Source organism: Meleagris gallopavo, chromosome 1 (assembly GCF_905368555.1).
Source record: "Meleagris gallopavo chromosome 1, MGAL_WU_HG_1.1, whole genome shotgun sequence".
NCBI lineage: Eukaryota > Metazoa > Chordata > Aves > Galliformes > Phasianidae > Meleagris > Meleagris gallopavo.
Window position 1 is genome coordinate 502,509 of NC_139404.1, and position 22,550 is coordinate 525,058.

General features: G+C 59.6%; 3 protein-coding genes, 1 non-coding gene and 1 pseudogene across 6 annotated transcripts; 2 read left to right on the forward strand and 3 right to left on the reverse strand.

The window, feature by feature from the left end:
* Positions 1-720: 720 nt before the first annotated feature.
* Positions 721-3,646, reverse strand: LOC100539639 (acrosin-like). The gene is made up of 5 exons (XM_085238194.1): positions 3,082-3,646; positions 2,810-3,007; positions 2,042-2,307; positions 1,630-1,787; positions 721-1,220 (listed from the first exon to the last, which is right to left on the reverse strand). The coding sequence occupies exons 1-5, from the start codon at positions 3,180-3,182 to the stop codon at positions 879-881; spliced, it is 1,065 nt and encodes a 354-aa protein (XP_085094320.1). The 5' UTR covers positions 3,183-3,646; the 3' UTR covers positions 721-878.
* Positions 3,647-3,947: 301 nt separating this feature from the next.
* LOC100539178 (arylsulfatase A) lies at positions 3,948-9,542 on the reverse strand. Its single transcript, XM_010710572.4, has 8 exons — positions 9,261-9,542; positions 8,129-8,369; positions 7,514-7,732; positions 6,890-7,059; positions 6,358-6,482; positions 6,060-6,187; positions 5,613-5,715; positions 3,948-5,504 (listed from the first exon to the last, which is right to left on the reverse strand). The coding sequence occupies exons 1-8, from the start codon at positions 9,491-9,493 to the stop codon at positions 5,203-5,205; spliced, it is 1,521 nt and encodes a 506-aa protein (XP_010708874.1). The 5' UTR covers positions 9,494-9,542; the 3' UTR covers positions 3,948-5,202.
* A 3,568-nt stretch (positions 9,543-13,110) lies between these two features.
* LOC692129 (acrosin) lies at positions 13,111-22,422 on the reverse strand. 3 transcript variants are annotated; one of them, XM_085238005.1, is made up of 5 exons: positions 22,135-22,422; positions 14,471-14,668; positions 14,045-14,310; positions 13,700-13,854; positions 13,111-13,616 (listed from the first exon to the last, which is right to left on the reverse strand). In XM_085238005.1, the coding sequence occupies exons 1-5, from the start codon at positions 22,275-22,277 to the stop codon at positions 13,269-13,271; spliced, it is 1,110 nt and encodes a 369-aa protein (XP_085094131.1). In that variant the 5' UTR covers positions 22,278-22,422; the 3' UTR covers positions 13,111-13,268. The 3 variants fall into 3 exon arrangements, with proteins under 3 accessions (XP_085094131.1, XP_010709824.3, XP_085094241.1); XM_010711522.4 differs by lacking the exon at positions 22,135-22,422 and adding an exon at positions 14,743-19,208; XM_085238115.1 differs by lacking the exon at positions 22,135-22,422 and adding an exon at positions 14,743-19,208 and having other exon boundaries at positions 13,132-13,616; positions 13,700-13,828; positions 14,022-14,310.
* LOC146545163 (uncharacterized) lies at positions 19,229-21,748 on the forward strand (annotated as a pseudogene).
* LOC146545164 (U2 spliceosomal RNA) lies at positions 19,291-19,481 on the forward strand. Its single transcript, XR_014881308.1, has one exon. It is a non-coding gene; the product is annotated as a U2 spliceosomal RNA (small nuclear RNA).
* Positions 22,423-22,550: the final 128 nt, after the last annotated feature.

Here is a 22,550-nt window from a genome sequence, read left to right on the forward strand (position 1 = left end):
CAGTAGACTTCGAGACGTATGGAATTTGTCCTTGTAGGTCCACTTAATGGTGTGGTCTCATATCCAGGAGGCGTCTCCCAGCCCAGGCTGATGGCTGTGGCTGCTGCTGCTCCCACGTGGTGACGTGCTGTGTGTTCCAGGTGCAGACAGAGACACACCAGGACACTGATGTGGCTGGCAGAGCACGTTGACACGGATGGAGTGGTGCCCTTGCAGAAACGTGGCCATGAGTGCCTCTGCAGTTTCTGGGACCGGTGGTCAGCAGCGACAATTAGATGCGGCTTTGCTCTCTAGGTTTGCAGAGCAAGTCTACAGATCCTTCAAACAACAGCATGGAAACTGCATCCAGGTCACGTCTGGGGGCTGGGTGTCATCAGTTCCTTGCACGCTCAGTGGGGCACCACGAGCTCTTTCCAGATTTGGTCTCCTGCCATCTGAGCTGGCCCGGCATTAAATTGTCTGGTGCATTACACACCCCCACACCCACAGCTCACCAGTATCTGGCACTTGAGAGACACTTGATGTTGCAGCTGCTGTCCCCGAGACCTCTGCTCACCTACAACCTGTCCCTTGTGCCCTCCCCCTGAGCAGGCACACTGCAGCCCTCATGGACCGCTCTCTCCTTTTCGTGGCCTGCAGTCTGCACGCAGCCTCGCTTTGCGGTGCTGGGTATGGAAGCCTTTGCCCGGCACAGGAGATTGAACTGAGCAGAGACACGGGTAGCTGTGAAAATAAGCTTTATTTGTCCAGCTGAGTAAACTTCAGCGTTTGTGTGCAGTCGGAGGAGGGCGGGTGGGACAGAGATGGGCTGCCATTGGGCATTATCCCAAAGAAAGGGGTGGTGGTGCACTGCAGGCTGCTCTGCGCCGTGCAGCTGATTAAGCCTTGCTTCCCCAAAGGCTCTGCAGGAGCTCCTGGAGCAGGTTAAAGAAATCCAGGACTTTCTGGCGTGGAAATGGGCACGGTCTGAATGGGCTTGAGTATGTTGGTTTGGGCCTCTGGTAGGAGGTCGAGATATAGACTGGGTATGGTGTTGAAGTAGGCGCTTCTGCTGGAAGCAATCCCATCTGCACCAGGATCCAGTTGCGAAAGTACTGAGTGGAGGCATAGACTCCGGGCTGCTGTATTCTCCCACAGCCTTTCCCCCAGCTGGTCACACCGATGAGCCAGAAGTAGTCAGCAGTTTTGTCTTTGCACATGAGAGGACCACCGCTGTCGCCCTGTGGTGGAGGAGAGGAGCCCCAAGTGTTACTGGGTGGCCACGTCAGCAGCAGAGCTGGCTCCCCTCTCACAGCACTCCCTAGAGCTACATTCCCCGCACAGAAAAGCTCTGCTTGGGTTCCAGAGCCTAAAAAGGCTTCTGGAAGGGGGCCGCGGGCCTGGAAACGCCCTCCCTCCCTCGTCTCTGTGCGGTGATCCAGGCCGTGGGGGAGAGGGGTTTTCCAGGACTGGGTCCAGACCTGCAGGGCTCCAGGGGGGCTCTCTGGGCAGAGTCCCAGGCATGTGGGGTACAGGGAGCCTGCGTGAGGAGCTGCGGGTGGGAAGGGGAGGGGAGCTCCGCTGGGCGCCCAGCGCTGGGAGGGTGGCTTGCAAGGAGAGCAGAGCTGTGTGTTGGCGTGCAGCTCCTACCTGGCAGGTGTCGATGCCGCCCTGCGGATAACCAGCACACACATTGTGGCTGTGCACAGCCCCAGCATACCAGCGGCTGCTGTTGCAGAGGTTGAGGTCAATGAGCTGCACCTTGGCCTCCTGCAGGACACGGTACGGTTCGACGTATTCCTGTAGAGCTGTGAGCACAGAGCAGAATGGGCACCGTCAGCTCCCTGCCTGTTATCCCGTGTGTGGGTGGAGCCCTTCCCTACGTCCTGACTTTGTGTCCGAGATGCACCGACGTTTCCCTGCGTCGGGAAACGGCTCAGACCCACACCTCTCTACGGATGCGTCCCCGTGGTGTCACCGGGTTCCTACCTGCCATCAGGGATGCCGTTTGGGCAGCATGCCAAGCTTTCACTCGGGACACCCCTGCATTTTGTGTACTCACATCTCAGCCCCATGTGTCCCCAGCCACTGACGTAGCAGTCTGTGAGCTCTGACACTCGCAGCGAGGCGTCGGGCACGCAGGCCAGCTGGATGTAGTAGCTGCAGTGGACGGGTTGGTCCAATTCAAGCAGGGCGATGTCGTTAGCCATGGTGTTTCTGTGATAGTATTCATGTGGGATTATCCGCACCACGTTGCGCACGACAGCTTCGGGGCCCAGGCGTTTCAGATCGTGGCCCCCGATCACCACGTGCCACGGTGTGTCAGGGCTGGAAGAAGGGCAGAGAAAAGCTCAGAAGAAACGTGGCAACATCACAATCACAGAATGGTCAGGGTTGGAAGGGACCCCAAGGATCACGAAGCTCCAACCCCTCTGTGCCATGCAGGGCCACCAACCTCCCCATCTCACAGCAGCCCAGGCTGCCCAGGGCCCCATCCAACCTGGCCTGGAACACCTCCAGGGATGGACGGGGATCCACAGCCTCTCTGGGCAGCTGTTCCAGCACCTCCCCACTCTCACAGCAAACAACTTCCCCCTGACAGCCAACTGAAAGCTGCCCTCCCTCACCTTCCAACCATTTCTCCAGTTCCCTGCTATCCCTACAAATGCAGCAGGGAGGAAAGCGGTCCTACAAGGGCTGTGACATCCCAGGTGTGCCTTGGGCACGAGGATTACTGAGCTAAGGGCTGCTGGAAGCCGTGGCACGCACCGCCAGGAAGGCACCCAGGAGCGCCCACCGTCTGTGCCGCAGGGAAGGGGACGGCCCTTACGTTGCGTGGTCGAAGCAGTGCGCTGCCGTAAGGACCCACTGCGGCGTGATGAGGGATCCTCCACAGATGTGTCCCGTGCCCGCATACCACGTACTCTGGAGGCTGACGATCCACGGCCAGGCGCCCTGCGGGGCATCCGTGCCGCCCACGACGCGCGTCCCACCATAGTGATAAGCCACGGGCCGGAGCCCGCAGGTGCTGCAAGCAGAAACGCGTCAGGTTTCGCGTCTGAACCGCCGTCCCTCCCCACGGGGCACCGCCGGGCCACTCACTCGCAGCCGCCGGAGAAGCCGTGCCCGGGCCGGCAGGCGGCCAGCAGCACCGCGAGGGGCAGCAGCAGCGCCATCGCTCCCGGAGGCGCACGGCAGCCCATCGCGCCCGGCTTCGTCGCCCCCGACGCGCCGTGTGCCCGTTGTCCGCGGCGCCGATGTCACAGAACCGTCGGTTCCGAGGGCTGTGCCACCGCGTGGGGCTGCGCGGGGGGGTGCGGGCAGGAGCCGGAAGGGACCCCCGGCTGCCTTCTGCCGTAGCAGCGCCCTACGGCTCGGACGGACGGATGCGGAGCCGCGCAGCTGAGTGTGCGGCCCGGCTTTGGGAACGGCAGCAGCACGCGTTTCAGCCTCCGGCCCGAAGACAAACGGCCGCTCCGAAGGCCCTCGAGGCATCACGCGCCCCAGGAGCGGCTCTCCAACCCACCTCGCTGCGGTTTCGCATCCTGTCCCGAAGGCGGTGCCCCAGACCTGCTTAGGCTGCACAGGATGCCTCAGAGGGCAGTTTGCCTTCTGCGGGGACTCAGTGCCCCTCAGCGGTGTTCTCCGGGAGGTAGAGGGGAGCGGTGGGACCGGGGAATGGCTCCACGCGTGTCTGATGGGGGGACGGGGGTCCTTATGGAGACAGGAATGGAGCGGGGCAGCAGCGCCGAGGAAACTCAGCCGTGGCCCCGAAGCACACGATGCCCTCAGCACACAGCACCGCTCTGTGCTCCGATGCGGCAACACCCGGGAGCAATGGGGGAAAGTTAACTGGGGAGGGGAATTGCTTATTTGGGAGGAGCCAAGCAAGATGAGTAAGTATTGAAAAGAAACAAAAGGGGCAGCGTGGAGGCCGAATCAGAAATCACGTATAAGCAAACTGCACGTTGGTTTGGTTGTTTTATTGAGCCTTGCATCCACCTTAATATTTTGTTCAGAATTATTCTCAACAGAACTCCAGAGCTGTGGGGCTGGAAGGGACCTCTGGAGTCCTCCGGTCCAACCCCAGGCATCACTGAGCGTCCCCAGCCCCTGCCATCAGACGTCCATCGGCACCGCTCAGATCCCCCCTCGGGTTCCCTTTCCCAGGCGCACAGCCCCAGTATTCCCAGCCTGTCCCCAGCAGGAGGGGCTCCAGGCCCAACCCACCACTCGGAGACCCCAAATGCCAAGGATCACCACTGGTGGGATTGCTGTGCATCTGGCTGCTAACGAACGCCAATCAGCTCCTGAGCAAGAGAGCATTTTGGTCATGTGGATGGAAAGTGAGCACAGCCCACCCGACTGCAGGCAGCTGCAGCATCCACAGCCCTTACAGAAGGATCAGGGCAGCCACATCTCCACCTTATTTAGAAGGAGAGGGAAGTGGTGACAGGACGAGGGGAAACGGCCTCAAGTTGTGCCAGGGGAGGTTTAGGTTGGATCTCAGGAAAAACTTCTGTACAGAAAGGGCTGTGAAGCACTGGGATGGGCTGCCAGGGAGGTGGTTGAGTCACCATCCCTGGATGTGTTTAAAAAGCATTTGAATGTGGTGCTCCAGGACATGATTTAGCAGAGTTAGAATTAGAGTTTAGTTAGAGTTGGGGTAGGATGGTGGGGTTGTGGTTGGACTCGATGATCTTTAAGGTCTTTTTCAACCTGAGCAATTCTATGACTGACTGGCATGTCCTCTCTGCACCGGCTGTCCAAAGCTCCATCCCCGAAGCTGCCAGGACCATGCAGCCCATCCTGCTCTTTGCTGTGCTCTTATCCCCTGCACGGTGATGCTGCTGCAGCTCACAGCTGTTCCCACCAGGGCTGCACAGCACAGCTCCCGCCGGGTTGGGACCTCCAGACACCGGGCCGTACCCTGTGCTTCATCTTAACTGCGGCTCGAAAGGAGCCGTGCTGGCTCTGCTGGTGATTCTGCGCCCTGGTCCCTCAGAGTTTCTGTTCACAGATCACAGCTCGGAGGGCCGACGACGACCTGCACACCCAGCAGGGCCAGTGGCCTCCCCAGCCCTCAGCTCACCGGGCCAGCACTCCCTCGCTCGGCAGCGTCACTGAGCCGAAGCTCTGGGGTGGCTCTCAGGCCACCTGTGGTCAGTCAGGAGGGGTCTGGTGGGTTTAGGATCAGTGGGGGGGGGGTGGAGCAGCAAAAGGCTACGAGCAGCAGCAGCAGGAGGGCTTGGGAGTGCAGTCTGGCTTGCAGCAGGGTTCCAGGGCAGGATCCCCGCCCTTCCTCATCTGGCTTTCCCCAAACACCATGCGTTGCTCAAAAAGTGTCTTCTGCACTTCGATGTCCTTCAGGACTTGCCAAACTTCTGGCCCTGCAGCGCTCTGCACCAAATTGTAGTTCTCAGCAGGGTCCGACTCCAGGTCAAAGAGCAGCGGGGGCTCGTGATGGGTCAGCGGGGTCAGCCCGTGGCAGGCCTGGTCTGGGGTTGTATCACTGTGAAAGGAACCTGCAAAAGACACGGCCAAGAGCAGCTCAGCTGCTGCTCTGAGCTTGGGACAGCAGAACCAGGCAGGACTTCCCAGAGCTCCCTGAGCAGAGAGGAGGTGGCACCAACCTTGTGTGAAGTAGTGGGCCTTGTACTTCCCGAGCCGGACAGCAAAGGGGCCATGCTGTGGATCAGGGGATGGAGGGTAGAAGAACATGGTCTGACGGGGACTCTGTGGAGAGCAGCAGAGCTGGGCTCATCTGTGTGGCCACGGGGCTGGAAAAGAGCCTGGGACAGGACCAGGCAGAGTCTCCAGGGACTCAGAAGAGCCCTGATGCTGTAGCCAGGATACGGCGAGAACAGGGGGAAGCAAATGAGCAGGAGCATCGTGCTCGTTCCCCACTCAAAGCTCCTGGGCCCAAGAGCAGACGGGGGAAGGCCAGTAAGCCCACTGCATGGCCCAGACCCCGCAAAACATCCCAAGTCGTGGGTCTGCCCTGGTCCCCAGCTGGGGCCAATGACCAGCCCCACACCCAGCCTCCATGGACCACACCAGATTGGACCTGCAGGACTCACCTTCCCTGACTCAAACAGCAGCGGACTCAGGTCATAACCATCCAGGGAAACGTCGGGAAGAGCTGCTCCAGCCAGGGCAGTCAGTGTTGGCAGGATGTCCAGGGTGCTTGCCAGCTCATGAGTCACTCCTGCCACCCAACACAGCGAGACACAAAGAAAGGTTCAAGCATCCAACCCCACTTCCACAGCTGCCATCCTCACCACTTCCCTCTCTCCGATCACCTCAGGGCAACTGAGTCGCCATCACACCCCTGCCTCGTGCCAGCACACAGAAGGCATAAGCAGTGCTGAGGCTCACCTGGAGTGATACGGCCTGGCCAATAGGCCACTGCTGGTTCCCGCATGCCACCTTCGTACGTTGTGCCCTTCCCACATTTCAGAAGGCCAGAGCTGCCTCCGCGTGCCATCCGCATGGTAGAAGGGCTGTGAGAGAAGAACCACCTCCCATCAGCTTCACAGGTCTGCACAACCCCTTCCCTGACTCCCACAGGGGCCGTGGAAAGAGGCAGCGAACAGCACCAGAGACCCAAAGCATCCACACACAAAGGGAACTCGTGGATCTACAGCCCGCACAGTCCTACCCCGAGCCAGTGGGCACTCTGCCCACGAGGGGAACAGCCGCTTCACCGGAGCAAGGAGGAGATCATGCAGTAGATGCTCTCCCGAGCAGTGCCCACCTTCTGCCTCACTTCAGGGCACCACCACCTCACCTGGCACTGCTGCACCACATCTCTCGTGCCCCAGCCGCCCAACGCCTTGCTCCAGTTCCCCCACACCGCAGCAGTACGACCTTATCAGCGGGAGAAGCCCGCCCGGCTGAGCCCACTCACCCGTTGTCAGAGGTGAAGAACACAAAGGTTGTGTTCTCCAGGCCATTCTCCTGCAGGGCCTGCAGCAGCTGTCCCACTGAGCCGTCAAACTCCGAAAGCGCATCACCAAACGGCCCGCGCTCTGACTGGCCTGCATAGTCCTGGCTTGCAAACTGGGGATGGTGGGTGTGCTGGAAAAAAGGCAGAGAGAGATGCTCTGCGAACTCCCAGAGTTGCGTTTGGTTCTCAGCTCAGCCAGGGAGAGTGAGAAGCCCAGCGAGGGCACACAGATGTGTGACAGCGCCCACAACAACGCTCCCAGAAACACCTCCCGACACGACACACAAAGGCCGGGCTCCGTGCAGACTCGGTGAGGGCTAGAGCCTCAGACGGGCTGCTGGGGCTCCAGAAACAGCCAGAAAGAAGCCACTCGAGAATAACAACCCTAATGGTGCTGCCACAAACCCCGGGCACGGGAACACCAACCCCGAGTCACGTCGGGGCAGGGAGTTCTCCCATCCTTCATCCAAGCGCTGACTGCCCAGCGCACTCCAACGGCCGCAGGAGCCGAGGTGCTTTCTGGAATCTCCAGCAGGACAAAGGCTTCCCCCACCCTCAGACCCGCAGCAGTCCCCTCTCTCTTACGTGGGAGGCATAGTAGAGCAGGAAGGGCACACCTCGCCGGGCGCAGTCGGCAATGAAGTCCCGTGCAAATTTGTTGTAGAGAGGCACCAGGTCAGGGAAGGAGACCGGCTGCTGCACGATGCTTTGGTTCCAGAGCAGCGGGACGGGCACGAGGCCCTGGTCACAGGTCCCAAAACACTTGATGTCGGGTGGGAAGCAGGTGAGATTCTGACAGGGGCCCTGGAGAGAGCACACAGCACGCTCTTCCAGCTGTGTTGCAGGACAGCGAGTCGGGGGGGCAGGAGACTCACAGTAGCCCACCCCCAGGTCCTACGGGAGTCCCTCTAGAAACCCGGGGGGTTTATGCCCACCCCAGAACCGTGCTATGCTTTCTCCTCACAGCAGTTCAGGTGTTTCTTTGCAACCCAGAAGCTGACTTTCCCTCCTGCAACCCAGCGAGGGCTGCGCGTCCCCACAGACAACTGCTGCCCACGTTCTGCAAACCACTCTTATTGCACGAGCACCTTGCTAAAGCACTTTTCCCTCCGGCACCCATGTTCTCCTCCGGCCTGCAGCCACCCACACCTGCGCGGCCCCCCACCTCTGGGGCACTCCCCCACCTTCCCTCCTCCTCACCTGGTCGTGGGAGTACGGCACCCCCAGGAAGTGGTCAAAGCCCTGGTGGATGGGCAGGAAGGAGCCACGAGCGCCCAGGCCGAGGTGCCATTTGCCAACGATGGCTGTGGCATAACCTTTGGCCTTCAGCACCTCTGCAACGGTGACCTCAGACAGCGGAAGGCCTCCCCGGGAGTCAGGGTAAAACACACCGGGGTAAATCCCGGAGCGCATCTGGAAGCGGCCGGTCAGCAGGGCGGCCCTGCAGGGGGGAAGGCCGGCATTCACACGGTGCTGCACCAGCCGGGCATCGACCGCCCGAACCGTGCGGCTGGGAGGAGTAACTGCGAGTAGCAACGGAGCTTAGGGGCCGAGCTGCGGAAAGGAACACCGCGGACGAGGACCTGAGGGTCCCGGTGGCCAACGGCGAACCGGTGCTGACCGTAAGGTGACCGTGAGACGGCGGCGTGCCCCGGTGGCCCAGAAGGCCGACGGGAGCCTGGGGTCGCTGCACAGAGCGCTGCCAGCAGGGCGGGGAGCTGCTCCTCCCCTCCTCCGTGCCCTGAGGGGGCACAGCTGAAGCACCGCCATCGGCGTGGGGCTCTGCAGTTCCAGGCGGAACGGGAACTGCTGGAGAGAGCCCAGGGAGGATGCGGAGACGGGGGGACCCGGAGCACCTCCTGACGGGGCCGGGCCGAGAGCCCCCGGGCTGCGCACCCGGGGAACGGAACATCGAGGGAGGAGCGGAGCGGTGCCGATGGTACCTGAGGGGCAGCCATCGGAGAGATGGGGCTGCGCTCCGTGCGGCGCTGCCCGGCGACAGGACGAGGGGCGGCGGGCACGGAACGGAGCCCGGGGAGTTCCGTGCGAGCGCCAGGGAGAACTTCGTGCTGCCCCCCGGGGGTGGCGGAGCCCCGGCGCCGCTGCCCACGGAGGCGGGGGATCCCCTCTGCAGGGATCCAAACCCAGCCGGACGCTCTGTGCGCAGCTGCCGGGGGGCCGGGCGGCGGGACTCCAGCGGTCCCTTCCAGCCCCGCGGCTCCGGGGTTCCGCACCCGGCAGCCCGCACCGCGGCTCCCTCGCTCCCTGTTCCCGCTGCCACCCCCCCGCCGCCGTCCCCAGAACCGCAGCTCCGCCCCGCCGCGGGCCGCACCGGGAGGGGCTGCACACCGCAGAGCTGCTGTAGAAATCGGTGAAGCGCAGCCCTCGGGCCGCCATCCGGTCCAGGTGGGGCGTGGCGGAGGAGGGGTGCCCGTAGCTGCCCAGGTCTCCGAAGCCCAAATCATCCGCCAGCAGCAGCACGAAGCTGGGCGGGCCGCCGGCCGCGCCCCGCAGCGCCCACGGCAGCAGCGCCCACAGCAGCGGAACGGCGCTCCGCTCCGCCATGACGCGCCGGCGGTCACCCGACCGAGTCACGTGACGCGGCCGAGCCGCGGTCCGCCGAGGAACAGCGCCGCCGTGCGGTGGCCTCCCGCACCTTCAGCCCCGGCCCCGCTGGTGGAGAAGCGCATCCTGGGGGTCGGGGTGCTGCGGTCGGGACGCGGAAGAAGCAATGCGAACAGCAGCGCTTCTGTGGTGGGAGTTCTGCACCTGGGAATACGGCCGTGCCCGCCTCTGAGAAGTGCAGACAGCTCACGTGGCGGGCATTAAAGGATTGGGGGTCCGGTGTCCCCACGAGCACCATTTTGTGTCTCCAGGATGGGGTTAAATGCAGAGCAGAGGTGGTGTGCGAGCATGGAGATGCCGCTGGTGGCCGGGGTTAAACCTGCAGCAGGAAGAGGTGGGGACTTCCAGCCCAAGGACAAAGCTGGGCAAAAAGCAGCCGAGGTTCTGGTCTGGAAGCTGAGATAGTAGGCTGAAGAATATAAGATTTAAGGGGTCCAGAACGCTGCTTGTTTTTGCTAACTCAAAAGGAAGTCGCAAATAGCATCGCTTAGTTTAACCTTTTGCTAACTCAAGGGGGATTTATTGCTTAGTTTAACCTTTTGCTGGCCCAAGCACATCCTCAAAAGGGAGCCTTCTCAAGTCAGTAGAAAGGGGCCCCTAAGAAAGCAATGGAAAGGGAAGATAAGCAGGATAAGAATTGCTGAGGCATGCAGGGCAGGAGAAGAGCTCAGAACTGGGACAAAGGTCGGAAGGACATGGCGAGGAAGACGTCTGACTTCATCCAGGAACGACCACCAGGCGACCACCAGATGGGGAGGAAGACGTCGAGCCTTCATCCAATGGAAGCTACTGCGCATGCACTGGGGGAGGGGCAGAATGTAAATGCATTCCCAGAAAAGCAATGAATACGTCGATGGGTGTTGGTAACACTGCTGAATACGTGTGGCTTGGCCTAAAAATGTACCGAGAGCCCACTGTGGTGTGCAGCTAGGAGGAGCAATCCGCCTTGCATCCGGATTGTGGCGCAGCGCCGAAATAAAGACGTATCTGCTCTTATAACCTTGGGTTGGAGGGTTTGATTCCGCAAATCAATTTGGCACCCCAGGTGGGACCATCTCTGTTGGGCTGCGGGAGCGGTTGAGGAGGACCTTGAGCCTTTGGCGCACCCCGAGAATTCTTGGAAGGACCCCCTTCTCATCCGATCGCTGCGGGGACAGACAAGGACCACTGAGAGAGGGGGGGCTGGAAGAGCCCAGGAAGGGCTCCGTCCCACTGGAATGAAAGTAATGTGTAAAGTACTGAGAAAGAGGGAACCGTCTCTGGTTGCAAAGATGAAGGATGCGAATTTGGGAAGCTTACCCTAGCAGATCCACTGGTTAAATTACAGCTAGGGGAGCAGGATGAAGAGGTTTACCTTTCGGTGGATACGGGTGCCTCTTACCGCCTGTAGGTGATTTTGTAACTGTAGAAGGAGCTAATGCCCTGCAAGAAAAGGCTTACTTTTGGGATCAATTAAATATAGGCTGAGAAAACAAGTGGGAATACATAAATCAATTCTTGTACATGCCAGGTTACTCTGGCAAGAAATTAAATAAAACTGGAGCTAAGGATCAAACAGTATTAACTGATTGAGAATTTTAAGTCTGCCTTTAGCACAAACAGGGAAAAACAAGGTTGTAGCCCCAGAAGTTACAGAGATCTTGATTAAGATACGCTTAGGAGTGTGGGTATCAGGGATACCTGGCAGAGCCAAAAATGCAGCCCTAAACAGAAGTTAAGTTAAAGCCCAGTCAGGGTAAAGCAGTGCCCTTTGAGGATATGGGACTGTAGAAGGATAAAAGAAATAATAGATAATTTTTGGAGTTTGGATTACTAATTGAATATGAATCCAAATACAGTACTCCAAACCTGCTGGAAAAAAAAAGAAAAAAAAAAATTCCATACCAAGTTAAGGAATTAGTAGGTGGAGTTTACCTTCTGGACTTGAAGGATGCCTTTTCTGCCCGGAAGCCTAAGGTTATTTGCCTTTGAATAGGAAAACCCCAGTATGGGGAGAAAAGACTCAGTTAATCTGAACAGTGTTACCCAGGGTTGTGAGAACAGCTCAATGATTTTGAGAGCTGGTCAACTCGTGAACCTGAGACTTGGGTTCCTCCATCCCAGAGTGGAACCTTATTGCAGCACATGGATGTCGCAGAAACAAAGAGGACTGTGAGTTTGCCGAATTTCTTGTTTAAATGATCATCAAGTTTCTCAGCAGAAAGACATATTTGGGATACGAGATCACAGCTGGACTTCAAACCTTAAGGACTGTCAGGAAAGGAGCCATCTGCCAAACCCCTGGGTCACAAACTGCCAGGGAACTCCGTACGTTCCCAGGAATGACGGGATGGTGCCAACCGTGGATACACAGCTGCGGACTGTTGGTAAAGCCACGGTATTATAATGCTCACATAAAAAGCAAGGAATGGCCCTGGGAGTCCCTGCCCAGAGCCTCGGGCGGTGGCACACCTCTCCAAACAGCTTGATGAAGGGAGGAAGGGGTGGCCGGGGTGCTTGGGGGCAGTGGCTGCACTCCTACTCAAGTTTTGCCAGGCCAAGGAATAACAGTTTGAGTATCTCATACAGTGTCTGCTGTACTGGAGGTAAAAGGGGGGGCATTGGCTCCCGCTCCTGAAATCCCAGACCGACCCGGTAGAGCAGGATGGTGTAGAAATAATTGCAACCCTGTATCTTTCCTTAGCGGAACTCCTGGACAACCAGTACTTTGTAACAGCTTTGAAACAACTGAAGCTGCGTCTTCCAGCCGGTCAGAGCTGAAGCACGAGCCCTTAGAAGGTGCAGAAGACACCTGGTTTACCGACGGCAGCAGTTGTGTGAGACAAGAAAACAGTAATGCAGTAGCTGCCACTGATAAAGTAATTGAAGCACAACCATTCCCTCAAAGGGCTGAAATAACTGCCTGGACAAGAGCCTCGATTACATGGACAGATGCTAATTACGTATTTGGGATGCTACACATCGTAGCACCATCTGAAATGAGCAAGGATTGCACTCAGAAGGAAAACAGCATGATGCAAACCTCCCAAGGAGCGCGGCTGTGGCACATTGTAAAGGACATCAGGCAGGGAGCTCTGTACAGGAAACTGGAAATAAGATGATGGGGAGGGTGGCAGAACAGGTGGTTGAAGAAGGCTTTAATTCCAGGCGGTCATCTTAAAATCTTTAAACCTGAGTCAGAACCTGTAAAAAATTCTAGAGAGGATAGGAATCTAATTAATGATTTCGAAGGGAGGGCAACAATGGCAAACTGATTTCTCAGAACTCCCAAGAAAAGGGGGGTGTCCCTGTGTGTTGGTGACTCTCTCCCTCTTGCTGCCTACAAAGACTCCTTGCTGCTTCTTTCCTGTCTTTTCTATCGCCCTCCTTCCCCTCCCCATCACCCTAATTCTTACTAGTGTCCGCCCTCCCCCTCCCCATCTCCCTAATTAAGATCTGTGATAAACTGGTCGGACCGACATTTGAACCGTTGTTTCTTATCTCACGCCGGGTGTACAGATATTAAAAGAGCCTCCTCTCCCTCCTATAAATCGGAGCGAGACAAGCAGAGACACGGGTAGCTGTGAAAATAAGCTTTATTTGTCCAGCTGAGTAAACTTCAGCGTTTGTGTGCAGTCGGAGGAGGGCGGGTGGGACAGAGATGGGCTGCCATTGGGCATTATCCCAAAGAAAGGGGTGGTGGTGCACTGCAGGCTGCTCTGCGCCGTGCAGCTGATTAAGCCTTGCTTCCCCAAAGGCTCTGCAGGAGGTTCTGCACCCCAGTAAAGAATTCCCTGAGTTTCTGAGCTGGAAATGGACAGGAGTCCGACACGCTCGGTTGTGTTGGCACCGCGTTTGGCCCGTGGTGGTAGGACGAGGTGCTCATGTAATGACTCCATGTCCGCGACGTCGGATGGGCTGCTGCTCTCATCTGCAGCAGGATCCAGTTGTAGAAGTGCTGAGTGGAGGTGTAGATCCCAGGGCGAAACGCCCTGCCGCAGCCTCTCCCCCAGCTGGTCACACCAACCAGCCAGAAATAGTCAGCGCTGCTGTCTCTGCACATCAGAGGGCCGCCGCTATCGCCCTGCGGGGGGGAGAGAAGCCCAAAGCGTGACTGGGGGTGGTTTGCAGGCAGAGCACGGCTGCGTGTCGGCGTGCGGCTCCTACCTGGCAGGTGTCGATGCCGCCCTGCGGGTAACCAGCACACAGGTTGTGGCTGTGGAGCACCCCGTCGTACCAGTGGCTGCTGTTGCAGAGGTTGAGGTCGAGGAGGTGGACCTTGGCCTCCTGCAGGACCTCGGCGGTTTGGGTGGGCGCTGCAGCTGTGAGCGCAGAGCAGAATGGGCACCGTCAGCTCCCGGCCCGTTTGTGGGCGAAGCCCTTCCCGAAGTCTCGGCTTCGAGTTTACAAACGGCTCGGCCCCATCCCTCTCTATGGATGCATCCCCACGGTGTCACCCGGGGTTTCGCCTTCAGCTTTAACCCGGGACAGCCGTGCGTTTTGGGTACTCACATCTCATCCCCATGTGTCCCCAGCCACTGACGTAGCAGTCTGTGAGCTCTGACACTCGCAGCGAGGGGTCGGGCACGCAGGCCAGCTGGATGTAGTAGCTGCAGTGGACGGGTCGATCCAACTCGAGCAGCGCGATGTCGTTGATCATCGTCTTGTTGTTAAAGTACTCGTGAAGTATCGCCCTCCTGATGCTGCGCACCTCCACCTCCTGGCCCAGCTGAGTCAGATCGTTGGCACCGATCACCACGCGCGACTGCAGGATGTAGCTGAGGTGGAGAGGGAGGTGAGGAGGAGCGGAGCCGCGGGGGAGAGAGGAGGGCAGCGCTACGGGGGCTGCGACGTGGCCGCTGTGCCTCGGGCACACGCCCGGCCTCGGGACCCGCAGTGCCACGCCGGCTGTAAGGCAGGGAAGGGGACGGCCCTTACTTGGGGCGGCCGAAGCAGTGCGCTGCCGAGAGCACCCACTGCGGGGTGATGAGGGATCCTCCGCACATGTGTCCCGTGCCCGCAAACCGGGGGTTCTGGATGCTGACGATCCACGGCCAGGACCCGTGCAGGGCTTCCGTGCCGCCCACGACGCGCATCCCACCATAGTGATAAGCCACGGGCCGGAGCCCGCAGGTGCTGCAAGCAGAAACGCGTCAGGTTTCGCGTCTGAACCGCCGTCCCTCCCCACGGGGCACCGCCGGGCCACTCACTCGCAGCCGCCGGAGAAGCCGTGCCCGGGCCGGCAGGCGGCCAGCAGCACCGCGAGGGGCAGCAGCAGCGCCATCGCTCCCGGAGGCGCACGGCAGCCCATCGCGCCCGGCTTCGTCGCCCCCGACGCGCCGTGTGCCCGTTGTCCGCGGCGCCGATGTCACAGAACCGTCGGTTCCGAGGGCTGTGCCACCGCGTGGGGCTGCGCGGGGGGGTGCGGGCAGGAGCCGGAAGGGACCCCCGGCTGCCTTCTGCCGTAGCAGCGCCCTACGGCTCGGACGGACGGATGCGGAGCCGCGCAGCTGAGTGTGCGGCCCGGCTTTGGGAACGGCAGCAGCACGCGTTTCAGCCTCCGGCCCGAAGACAAACGGCCGCTCCGAAGGCCCTCGAGGCATCACGCGCCCCAGGAGCGGCTCTCCAACCCACCTCGCTGCGGTTTCGCATCCTGTCCCGAAGGCGGTGGCCCAGACCTGCTTAGGCTGCACAGGATGCCTCAGAGGGCAGTTTGCCTCCTGCGGGGACTCAGTGCCCCTCAGCGGTGTTCTCCGGGAGGTAGAGGGGAGCGGTGGGACCGGGGAATGTCTCCACGCGTGTCTGATGGGGGGACGGGGGTCCTTATGGAGACAGGAATGGAGCGGGGCAGCAGCGCCGAGGAAACTCAGCCGTGGCCCCGAAGCACACGATGCCCTCAGCACACAGCACCGCTCTGTGCTCCGATGCGGCAACACCCGGGAGCAATGGGGGAAAGTTAACTGGGGAGGGGAATTGCTTATTTGGGAGGAGCCAAGCAAGATGAGTAAGTATTGAAAAGAAACAAAAGGGGCAGCGTGGAGGCCGAATCAGAAATCACGTGTAAGCAAACTGCACGAAGATGCTTGTGTGCTGGTCCGTGGCTGTAGTGAGTGCCAGAGCCTGGCCTTTGCAGTGCTGAGTGATGGAGTCAGCACTTGTGTCAGATACGAGCAGCTAAATGACTTACTCAGCCTTGAGGTTGAGCTGAAGGAGGAGGTGGAGAGGCTGAGGAGCATAAAGGAATGTGGGAGGAGGTTGATCGGCGCTGCCAAACCCTATTGGCCCTGGGATCTGGGCAGCCAGCTGAGGCTCCACATGGAGCACGTCACCCCCTGCCACCCTGCAAGCAGGTGATAGAGGGGAACCAGCAGGAAGACAGTGTTCCTGCTGCAGTGAGCCCCCGTCCTCTCCTCCCCCTATCAACAACAGTGAAGAACTGGGGGCTGTGGGGTAACGGAAAAGGCTCCTCTTGGCAATGCAGGCACAGCAGCCCCGAGATTCCCCTGCCTCCCCAGATGCTCCTGTGGAACAGTTAGAGTGCTCTGCAGGGACAGCTGGACAGTGGTGGTGATGACGGTTCTCCCCACTCAATGTCACCAAAGTCTAACCAGACTTCACTTAGCGTTAAAACCTCATCAGAAAAGAGAAAATGGGCAGGTCGTTGTCATTGGTGACTTCTGCTGAAGGCAGCAGAAGGGCTGATATGTAGACCAGACCCTCCACGCAGGGAGGTCTGCTGCCTCCTGGGGGCCCGGGTTAAAGATGTGAGGAATAAACTTCCTTCCATTGTTTGGCCCTCAGGTTACTGCCTCACGTTGGCAGCGATGGTATAGGAGGAATTTCCCTGAGGACTATGAAAAAGGACTTCAGAGCCTTGGGGCGACAGGTCAAGGGTTTGGAAGCACAATTTGTGTTCTCTATCCCTCCAGCTATAGGGAATAATGAGGGACTAAATATGATGGGACAACTGAATAATACCTAGCTCCAGGCCCGGTGTGCCCAGCAAGGGTTTGTTTTTTTTTTGACCTCTGCTCAATTTACATGAAAACAGGCCTGCAGGCAACTGATAGGAGCAGCTGCTCACTGGTGGGAAGGGGTCTTACGATGGGAGTTGGGAAGGTTCATTGGTTGAGTTATATTCATTGACAGAGTTGATAAACTAGGTATGAAGGAGGGTGGGGTGTAACTGGGGTAATTAGAGCCTGTATGCAACGTGCCAGTGCTTGTGGGAGAGGGATGTGCTGGTAAGATCCCACAGTCCTGTGTCTTGGTGAGGGAGGAGGACGATGCACCTTTTTGTAGGAAGAACAGGAGGGCTGGTGTGAGGTTGGTGGCTATGGAAACACCTGAGTGTGGCCAAGAGGGTATTGAGGCTACTGCCACTGCAAAGGAGGCCCAGTTCAGGTGCCTTTACACCAATGCAGGCATGGGTAATAAACAGGAGGAGCTGGAGGCCGTTGTGTGGTTGGAAAGCTATGATATGGTCGCCCTCATGGAAACGTGGTGGGATGACTCACAGCTGGAGTGCTGTGATGGATGGCTGCCAACTTATCCAAAGAGACAGGCAAGGCAGGAAAGGCGGTGGTGGAGCCCTCTATGTTAAGAAAGAATGCGAATGTATGGAAATAATGATGATAGGGTTGAGAGCTTATGGGTCAGAATAAAAGCGAAGCCCAATAAGACTGACATTATCTTGGGAGTCTGCTGCAGGCCACACCACCAGGATGGAGAGGTGGACAAGACACTTCATAGACAGTTGGGTGAGGTCTCAGGGTCTCTTCCCATTGTTCTTATGGGGGACTTCAATTTCCCCGACATCTGCTGGATTTATAATACAGCAGATAGGGAACAGTCCTGGAGGTTCCTAGAGTGCGTGGAAGATAAATTCCTGACACAGCTGGTGAAGGAGCCAATGAGGGAAAGCAAAATCCTGGACCTGCTGTTTGTTAACAGAGGTCTGGTGGGGGATGTAAAGGTTGGAAGCCATCTGGGGGACAGTGATCATGAGATGCTAGATTGCTCCATCCTTGTTGAAGCATGGAGGAGAGTCAGCAGAACTGCAGCTTGGACTTTTGGAGGACAGACTTTGGCCTCTTTAGGACCGTGGTTGAGAGGGTCGGTTGGGAGGTAGCTTTGGAGGGCACGGGAGCCCAGGAAGGCTGGGAATACTTTAAGGAAGTAATTTTAAAGGTGCGGGAGCTGAACTTCCCCAAGTCATGGAAGATGAGCCAACAGGCAGGGAAGCCAGACTGGCTGAACAGAGACTGGCTGGAATTCAAGAACAAAAGGAAAGCTTACGGTCTCTGGAAGAGTGGGCAAGCGTTGTGGTTTGGTGATTTTTTGTTGTCAGTATTCCACATCAGGACATCACATGGAGTTAACGAGTTAACGTTCCGGTTCCCTTCAGTGTCGCGGACTCTGAGTACCGCGATGGCAGGGCAGGGGGCGGCATCCCGGAGGACCCGGCGGGCAGAGGCGGTGGGGCGGAGCTGCGGACGGGACCCGGCTCAGCTCGGCGGATAAAGCGCGTGCTTCCCTCGCACTGTCGCGGTTCGAGTCTCGTGTTTGATACTCTTGTCCCTCTCGTTTTGTTTGATTTAGTTGCATTCAGTAAATTACCCTTCCTCCTCAGATCGTCGCCGTTGTGTTTTCTCTTTGTTAAAACCACCGGCTGGCTCTCTGCTCTTCCCCCTCTCCCGGAGCGCACGGGGCCCGGGGCCGGCCGGCTCGCGGCAAACCGTTCGTACCCCTTTTTTTATCCTTTTTTTTCTTTCTTTATTTTTTCTCCTCTTCCCGGGGCCCGTGCCCCCTGTCACGGACTTATATCTAAGGATAACCCGTGACAGCAAGCAGCTTATGATGATTACAGGTACGTAGTGAAGCCATGCAGGGAGGCAGTGAGAGCGGGGCTGCTCTTCTCACCGCTGACAGGATGAGGGGAAATGGCCTCAGGTTGTGCCAGGGGAGGTTTAGGTTGGATCTCAGGAAACACTTCTTTACAGAGAGGGCTGTTAAGCACTGCGGTGGGCTGCCCAGGGAGCTGGCTGAGTCACCGTCCCCGGACGTGTTTAAAAACCATTTGGATGCGATGCTCAGGGCTGTGATTTAGCAGAGGGCTGTTAGAGTTGGGGCAGGATGGTTGGGTCGTGGTTTACTGGATCATCTTTAAGGTCTTTTCCAACCTGAGCAATTCTATGACTCTATGACTCGTTGCTGTGTTTCCGCTCACACTGGTTCTCACCCAGTTCTTCAGGGCAGCGGCTGAACGAGCTCAGTGCATCTGTGCCAGACATCACTGCACCTCACCGCGTGCTTCCCGCAGCAAAGAGCCTCCACCTGTCGCTCAGCAGCGCTACGGGGCGGCTTTAAGCCGCCTGCTTTTGCCCCGAGCACAGATGGGGGGCAGCCTGGCAGCCCCGCAGCCCCCCAGCACCGCCACGCACCGCAGCGCCCGCCCTGCGAACCCGGCGTCCGAGCGGCCGCACGTCGGAGTGTGATGCCGCGGCGGGGGCGGGGCTTCGGCGAAGGGGCGGGGCTATGGTAATAAGGGCCGCGGGGAGCGGCGGTAGCGCTGAGAAACGAAGAAACCGGGAAAGGCGGAGCCGCCATCGTGGCGGAGCGGGAGCGGAGCGGGGCGGTGCGGCGTGGGGAGCGGGACTGGGGCGGCGACGGAGGGGTCGTTGCGGGCAGCGCGCGCGCGTCCGTGAGATGTCGGTGGGGCGCGCGGGGCCGGGCGTCGTGCGGGGAGGGTTTTGGGCATCGCTTCTCGGCCTTTTGGCTAAGATCAAGTGTAGTATCTGTTCTTATCAGTTTAATATCTGATACGTCCTCGATGAGAGGACTTTATATTAAACGGATTTTTGGGCGCGGGAGTTGGACCCGGAGCTTGCTCCCTCCGCTCCGCGCATCGTCCCGGTATGGCAGTACCTCCGGGCACGGTGCACCTCCCCGGGAGGGGAGGAGTGTTGGTGGTGAAAGGCAGAGCGGTGGCGGTGGCGGTACCTCCGGGCAGGTGGGGTGTTGGAGGGTGGTGGCGCTGTGTCCCGTAGGGGGCGCTGCTGTGCGCTCGGCGCTGCGTCGGGTCCCGCCGAGCGCCGTTAGCGGAGCGCAGTGCTGCGCTGTGTGCGCTGCTCGGAGCGCGGGGGCGGCCGGAGCCGCTGATGGAGCCTCCCTGTCCCTGCTGCCACCCCTTTTTAATGCAGCCCGGAACACAGTCGGCCTTCCGGGCTGCGAGCGCACACTGCCGCCTCGTGTCCGGCTTCTCGTCCGCCAGGACCCCCAACTCCTTCTCCGCAGGGCTGCTCTCCAGGACATCTTCCCCCAGCCTGCATCCGTACCTGGCATTGCCCCGACCCGAGGCAGCTCCCTGCACTTGGCCTCACTGAGCCTCGTTAGGTTTTCGCGGCCCCGCTACTCCAGCCTGTCCAGGTGCCTATGGGTGGAATCGGCTCCTCTCACCCACACCCAGAGCTTCGGGTCGTGGCAGGCATGGGGGGAAGCCTGACCACCCGTGAAGATCGAAGCAAAGCACTCACAGAGCACCTCAGCTTTTTCCATGCCTGAGGAAGGCAGCTCCCCATTACCTTCATCAGAGGGGAACGCTCTCCTTGGCCGGTCTCCTCCCGCCTATGGACCTGTAGAACCCCTTCTTGTTTTCTTTCACACCCCTCGCCAAGTTCAGCTCCATCTGCGCCTCAGCTTTCCTAATCCTATCCCTACACACACACAGCAGCCCCGTATTCCTCCCAGGCTACACAACCCTGCTTCCACTTCCCGTACATTTCCCTCTTGTCCCTCAGGCACAGCTGCAGCTCCTTGCTCAGCCATGCCGGCCGCCCGCCTCCTCTGCTCAGTTTCTTCTGCTGGGGGATGGAGAGCTCTTGTGCTCGCAGAAGGGTGTCACAGAACCACAGAATAGCCCGGGTTGGAAGGGACCTCAAGGATCACGAAGCTCCAACCCCCCGTGCCATGCAGGGCCACCAACCTCCCCATCTCACAGCAGCCCAGGCTGCCCAGGGCCCCATCCAACCTGGCCTTGAACACCTCCAGGGATGGACGGGGATCCACAGCCTCTTTGGGCAGCTGTTCCAGCACCTCCCCACTCTCACAGCAAACAACTTCCCCCTGACAGACAACTGAAAGCTGCCCTCCCTCACCTTCCAACCATTCCCCTGTCCTGCTGTTCTCTCCCCTTTCCAAGAGCTGACTCCCCTCCTGTCTGCAGGCTCCCTTGAGGTCCTGCAGGCTGCACTGAGGTCACCCCGCAGCTTCTCTTCTCCAGGCTGAACAGCCTAGCTCCCTCAGCCTGGCTTTGTAGGGAGGTGCTGCAGCCCCCTGAGCATCTCAGACCTCCTCCTACGTCCTTAAAGAGCTGCCAGCTCAGTTCCGTTCCTATGCCCTTAAGGACAGTTTCCCAGGAGATCGCAGCCAGCAGTTCCTTGAGCAGACAGAAGTTCGCCCTCGTGAAGTTCAGGGTCCTGACTCTGCTTGTTGCCAGGCCTGCATTCCTCCAGATCACAAAGTGCACCGAGGCATGGTCGCTGCAGCCCAGGCTGCCTCCAATCTTCACCTCTCCGATGCTCTCCTCCGCACTGCTGAGCACCAGGCCCAGCAAGGCTTCACCTCGGGTCGGTCCATCTGTTACCTGCCCCAGGAAGTTGTCCTCCACGGACTCCGGGAATCTCCTGCACTGGCTGCCACCCGCCGTGCCGCTCTCCCAGCAGGTATCCGGGTGGCCGAAATCCCCCATCAGGACAAGAGCCCGCGAGCGCGACAGCTCCTGCAGCTGAAGCAAGACGGCCTCGTCAACGGGCTCCCCTGAGCAGGTGGGCTGCAGCAGAGCCCCACCACCAGATGCCCTTTGCTGGACCCGGCCTCGGTTTTCACCCACAGGCTCTCGACCTGATCGCGGCCGTTCCTCACACTCAGCTCTCGGCAGTCGATCCACTTCCTAACGCAGAGGGCAACTCCGCCACCCTCCTACCCTGCCTGTCCCTTCTGAAAAGCCTGCAGCCCTCCGTCAGGGAATTCCAGTCGTGGGATTCATCCCTGCGTGTTTCTGCGACAGCACCCAGGTCCCCCTTTGCCCAGCCGCACCACGGTTTCCAGCTCCTCCTCCTGGTTATTTCCCGTGCTGCACGCATTGCCGGAGAGGCACTTCAGCTCGGCTGCTGGCCTCGCCGCGCTCTCGGAGGAGCCCTCCCCGCCTCCTGCCGCACAAGTCCGGCTTTTCCCTCCCGCCTCCCAGGCCGACAGCGTTGCCACGCTCTCCTCTGGCAGCCAGTGCAGCCCCTTCCCCACCGCGTTTAAAGCCCTGCCAAGCAGCCCAGCCGGCTCTGCTCCCTGCAGTCTCTGCGGCCCTTCCAGTCAGCGGGCTCCCATCCCATCCGTCACATTCCTCCTTTCTCAAGGCTGCGTCCCGACCCGCAGCACCCAAAGCCCTGAGCTCAGCCCCGCTCACAAAGCCGTTCCTTCAGCACGGCCGCCCTCCTCCTTCTGTGCCGGACAGAGGAGAAGCCCTTTGTGCTGCCGATCCCGCCGGCTTCGCGGTTTTCCCAGAGCCCCGAAGTCCCTTCCGATCGCCCACAGCTTCTTTTGCCGACCTCTTGGTTTGCAAATGGAAAACCGGTAACGGATTTGGAGCTGGTGACGCTTTTGTTTCCTTCCAAGCCGACCATTCCACGGTTCCACGGTCCCTCCCAGCCGTCCCGGGCCCGTCGGTGCGCTTGGATCCATCCCGTCCCATCGCCGAGCCGCCCGTGACGCCTTCAACTGATCGCCCGGCGCCGACAGAGCGGCTCGTGCGGGCGCCGACCGCGGGCCGTTCGTTCGGTGCTGCCGGAGCGCAGCGGCGGCGCCGCGGGAAGGAGGCGGGGGGTGAGGGGCGGGGCTATGCTAATAAGGGCCGCGGGGAGCGGCGGTAGCGCTGAGAAACGAAGAAACCGGGAACGGCGGGGCCGCCATCGTGGCGGAGCGGGAGCGGTGCGGGGCGGTGCGGCGTGGGGAGCGGGGCTGGGGC

Bases quoted from the DNA above. Each gene is read 5' to 3' on its own strand.
- LOC100539639 (XM_085238194.1), bottom strand. From the start codon at position 3,182: ATGGGCTGCCGTGCGCCTCCGGGAGCGATGGCGCTGCTGCTGCCCCTC. The intron at 3,008-3,081 runs GTGAGTGGCCCG...TTCTGCTTGCAG, and splicing joins GGCTTCTCCGGCGGCTGCGA to CACCTGCGGGCTCCGGCCCG. The intron at 1,221-1,629 runs GTAGGAGCTGCA...CCTCCACCACAG, and splicing joins GCGGCATCGACACCTGCCAG to GGCGACAGCGGTGGTCCTCT.
- LOC100539178 (XM_010710572.4), bottom strand. From the start codon at position 9,493: ATGGCGGAGCGGAGCGCCGTTCCGCTGCTGTGGGCGCTGCTGCCGTGG. The intron at 7,733-8,128 runs GTGAGGAGGAGG...TGCTCTCTCCAG, and splicing joins TGCCGTACTCCCACGACCAG to GGCCCCTGTCAGAATCTCAC. The intron at 6,483-6,889 runs GTGAGTGGGCTC...CTTCTCTCACAG, and splicing joins TTCTTCACCTCTGACAACGG to CCCTTCTACCATGCGGATGG.
- LOC692129 (XM_085238005.1), bottom strand. From the start codon at position 22,277: ATGGGACGGGATGGATCCAAGCGCACCGACGGGCCCGGGACGGCTGGG. The intron at 14,669-22,134 runs GTCGGCAAAAGA...TTCTGCTTGCAG, and splicing joins TTCCATTTGCAAACCAAGAG to CACCTGCGGGCTCCGGCCCG. The intron at 14,311-14,470 runs GTAAGGGCCGTC...TCTCCACCTCAG, and splicing joins CACTGCTTCGGCCGCCCCAA to CTACATCCTGCAGTCGCGCG.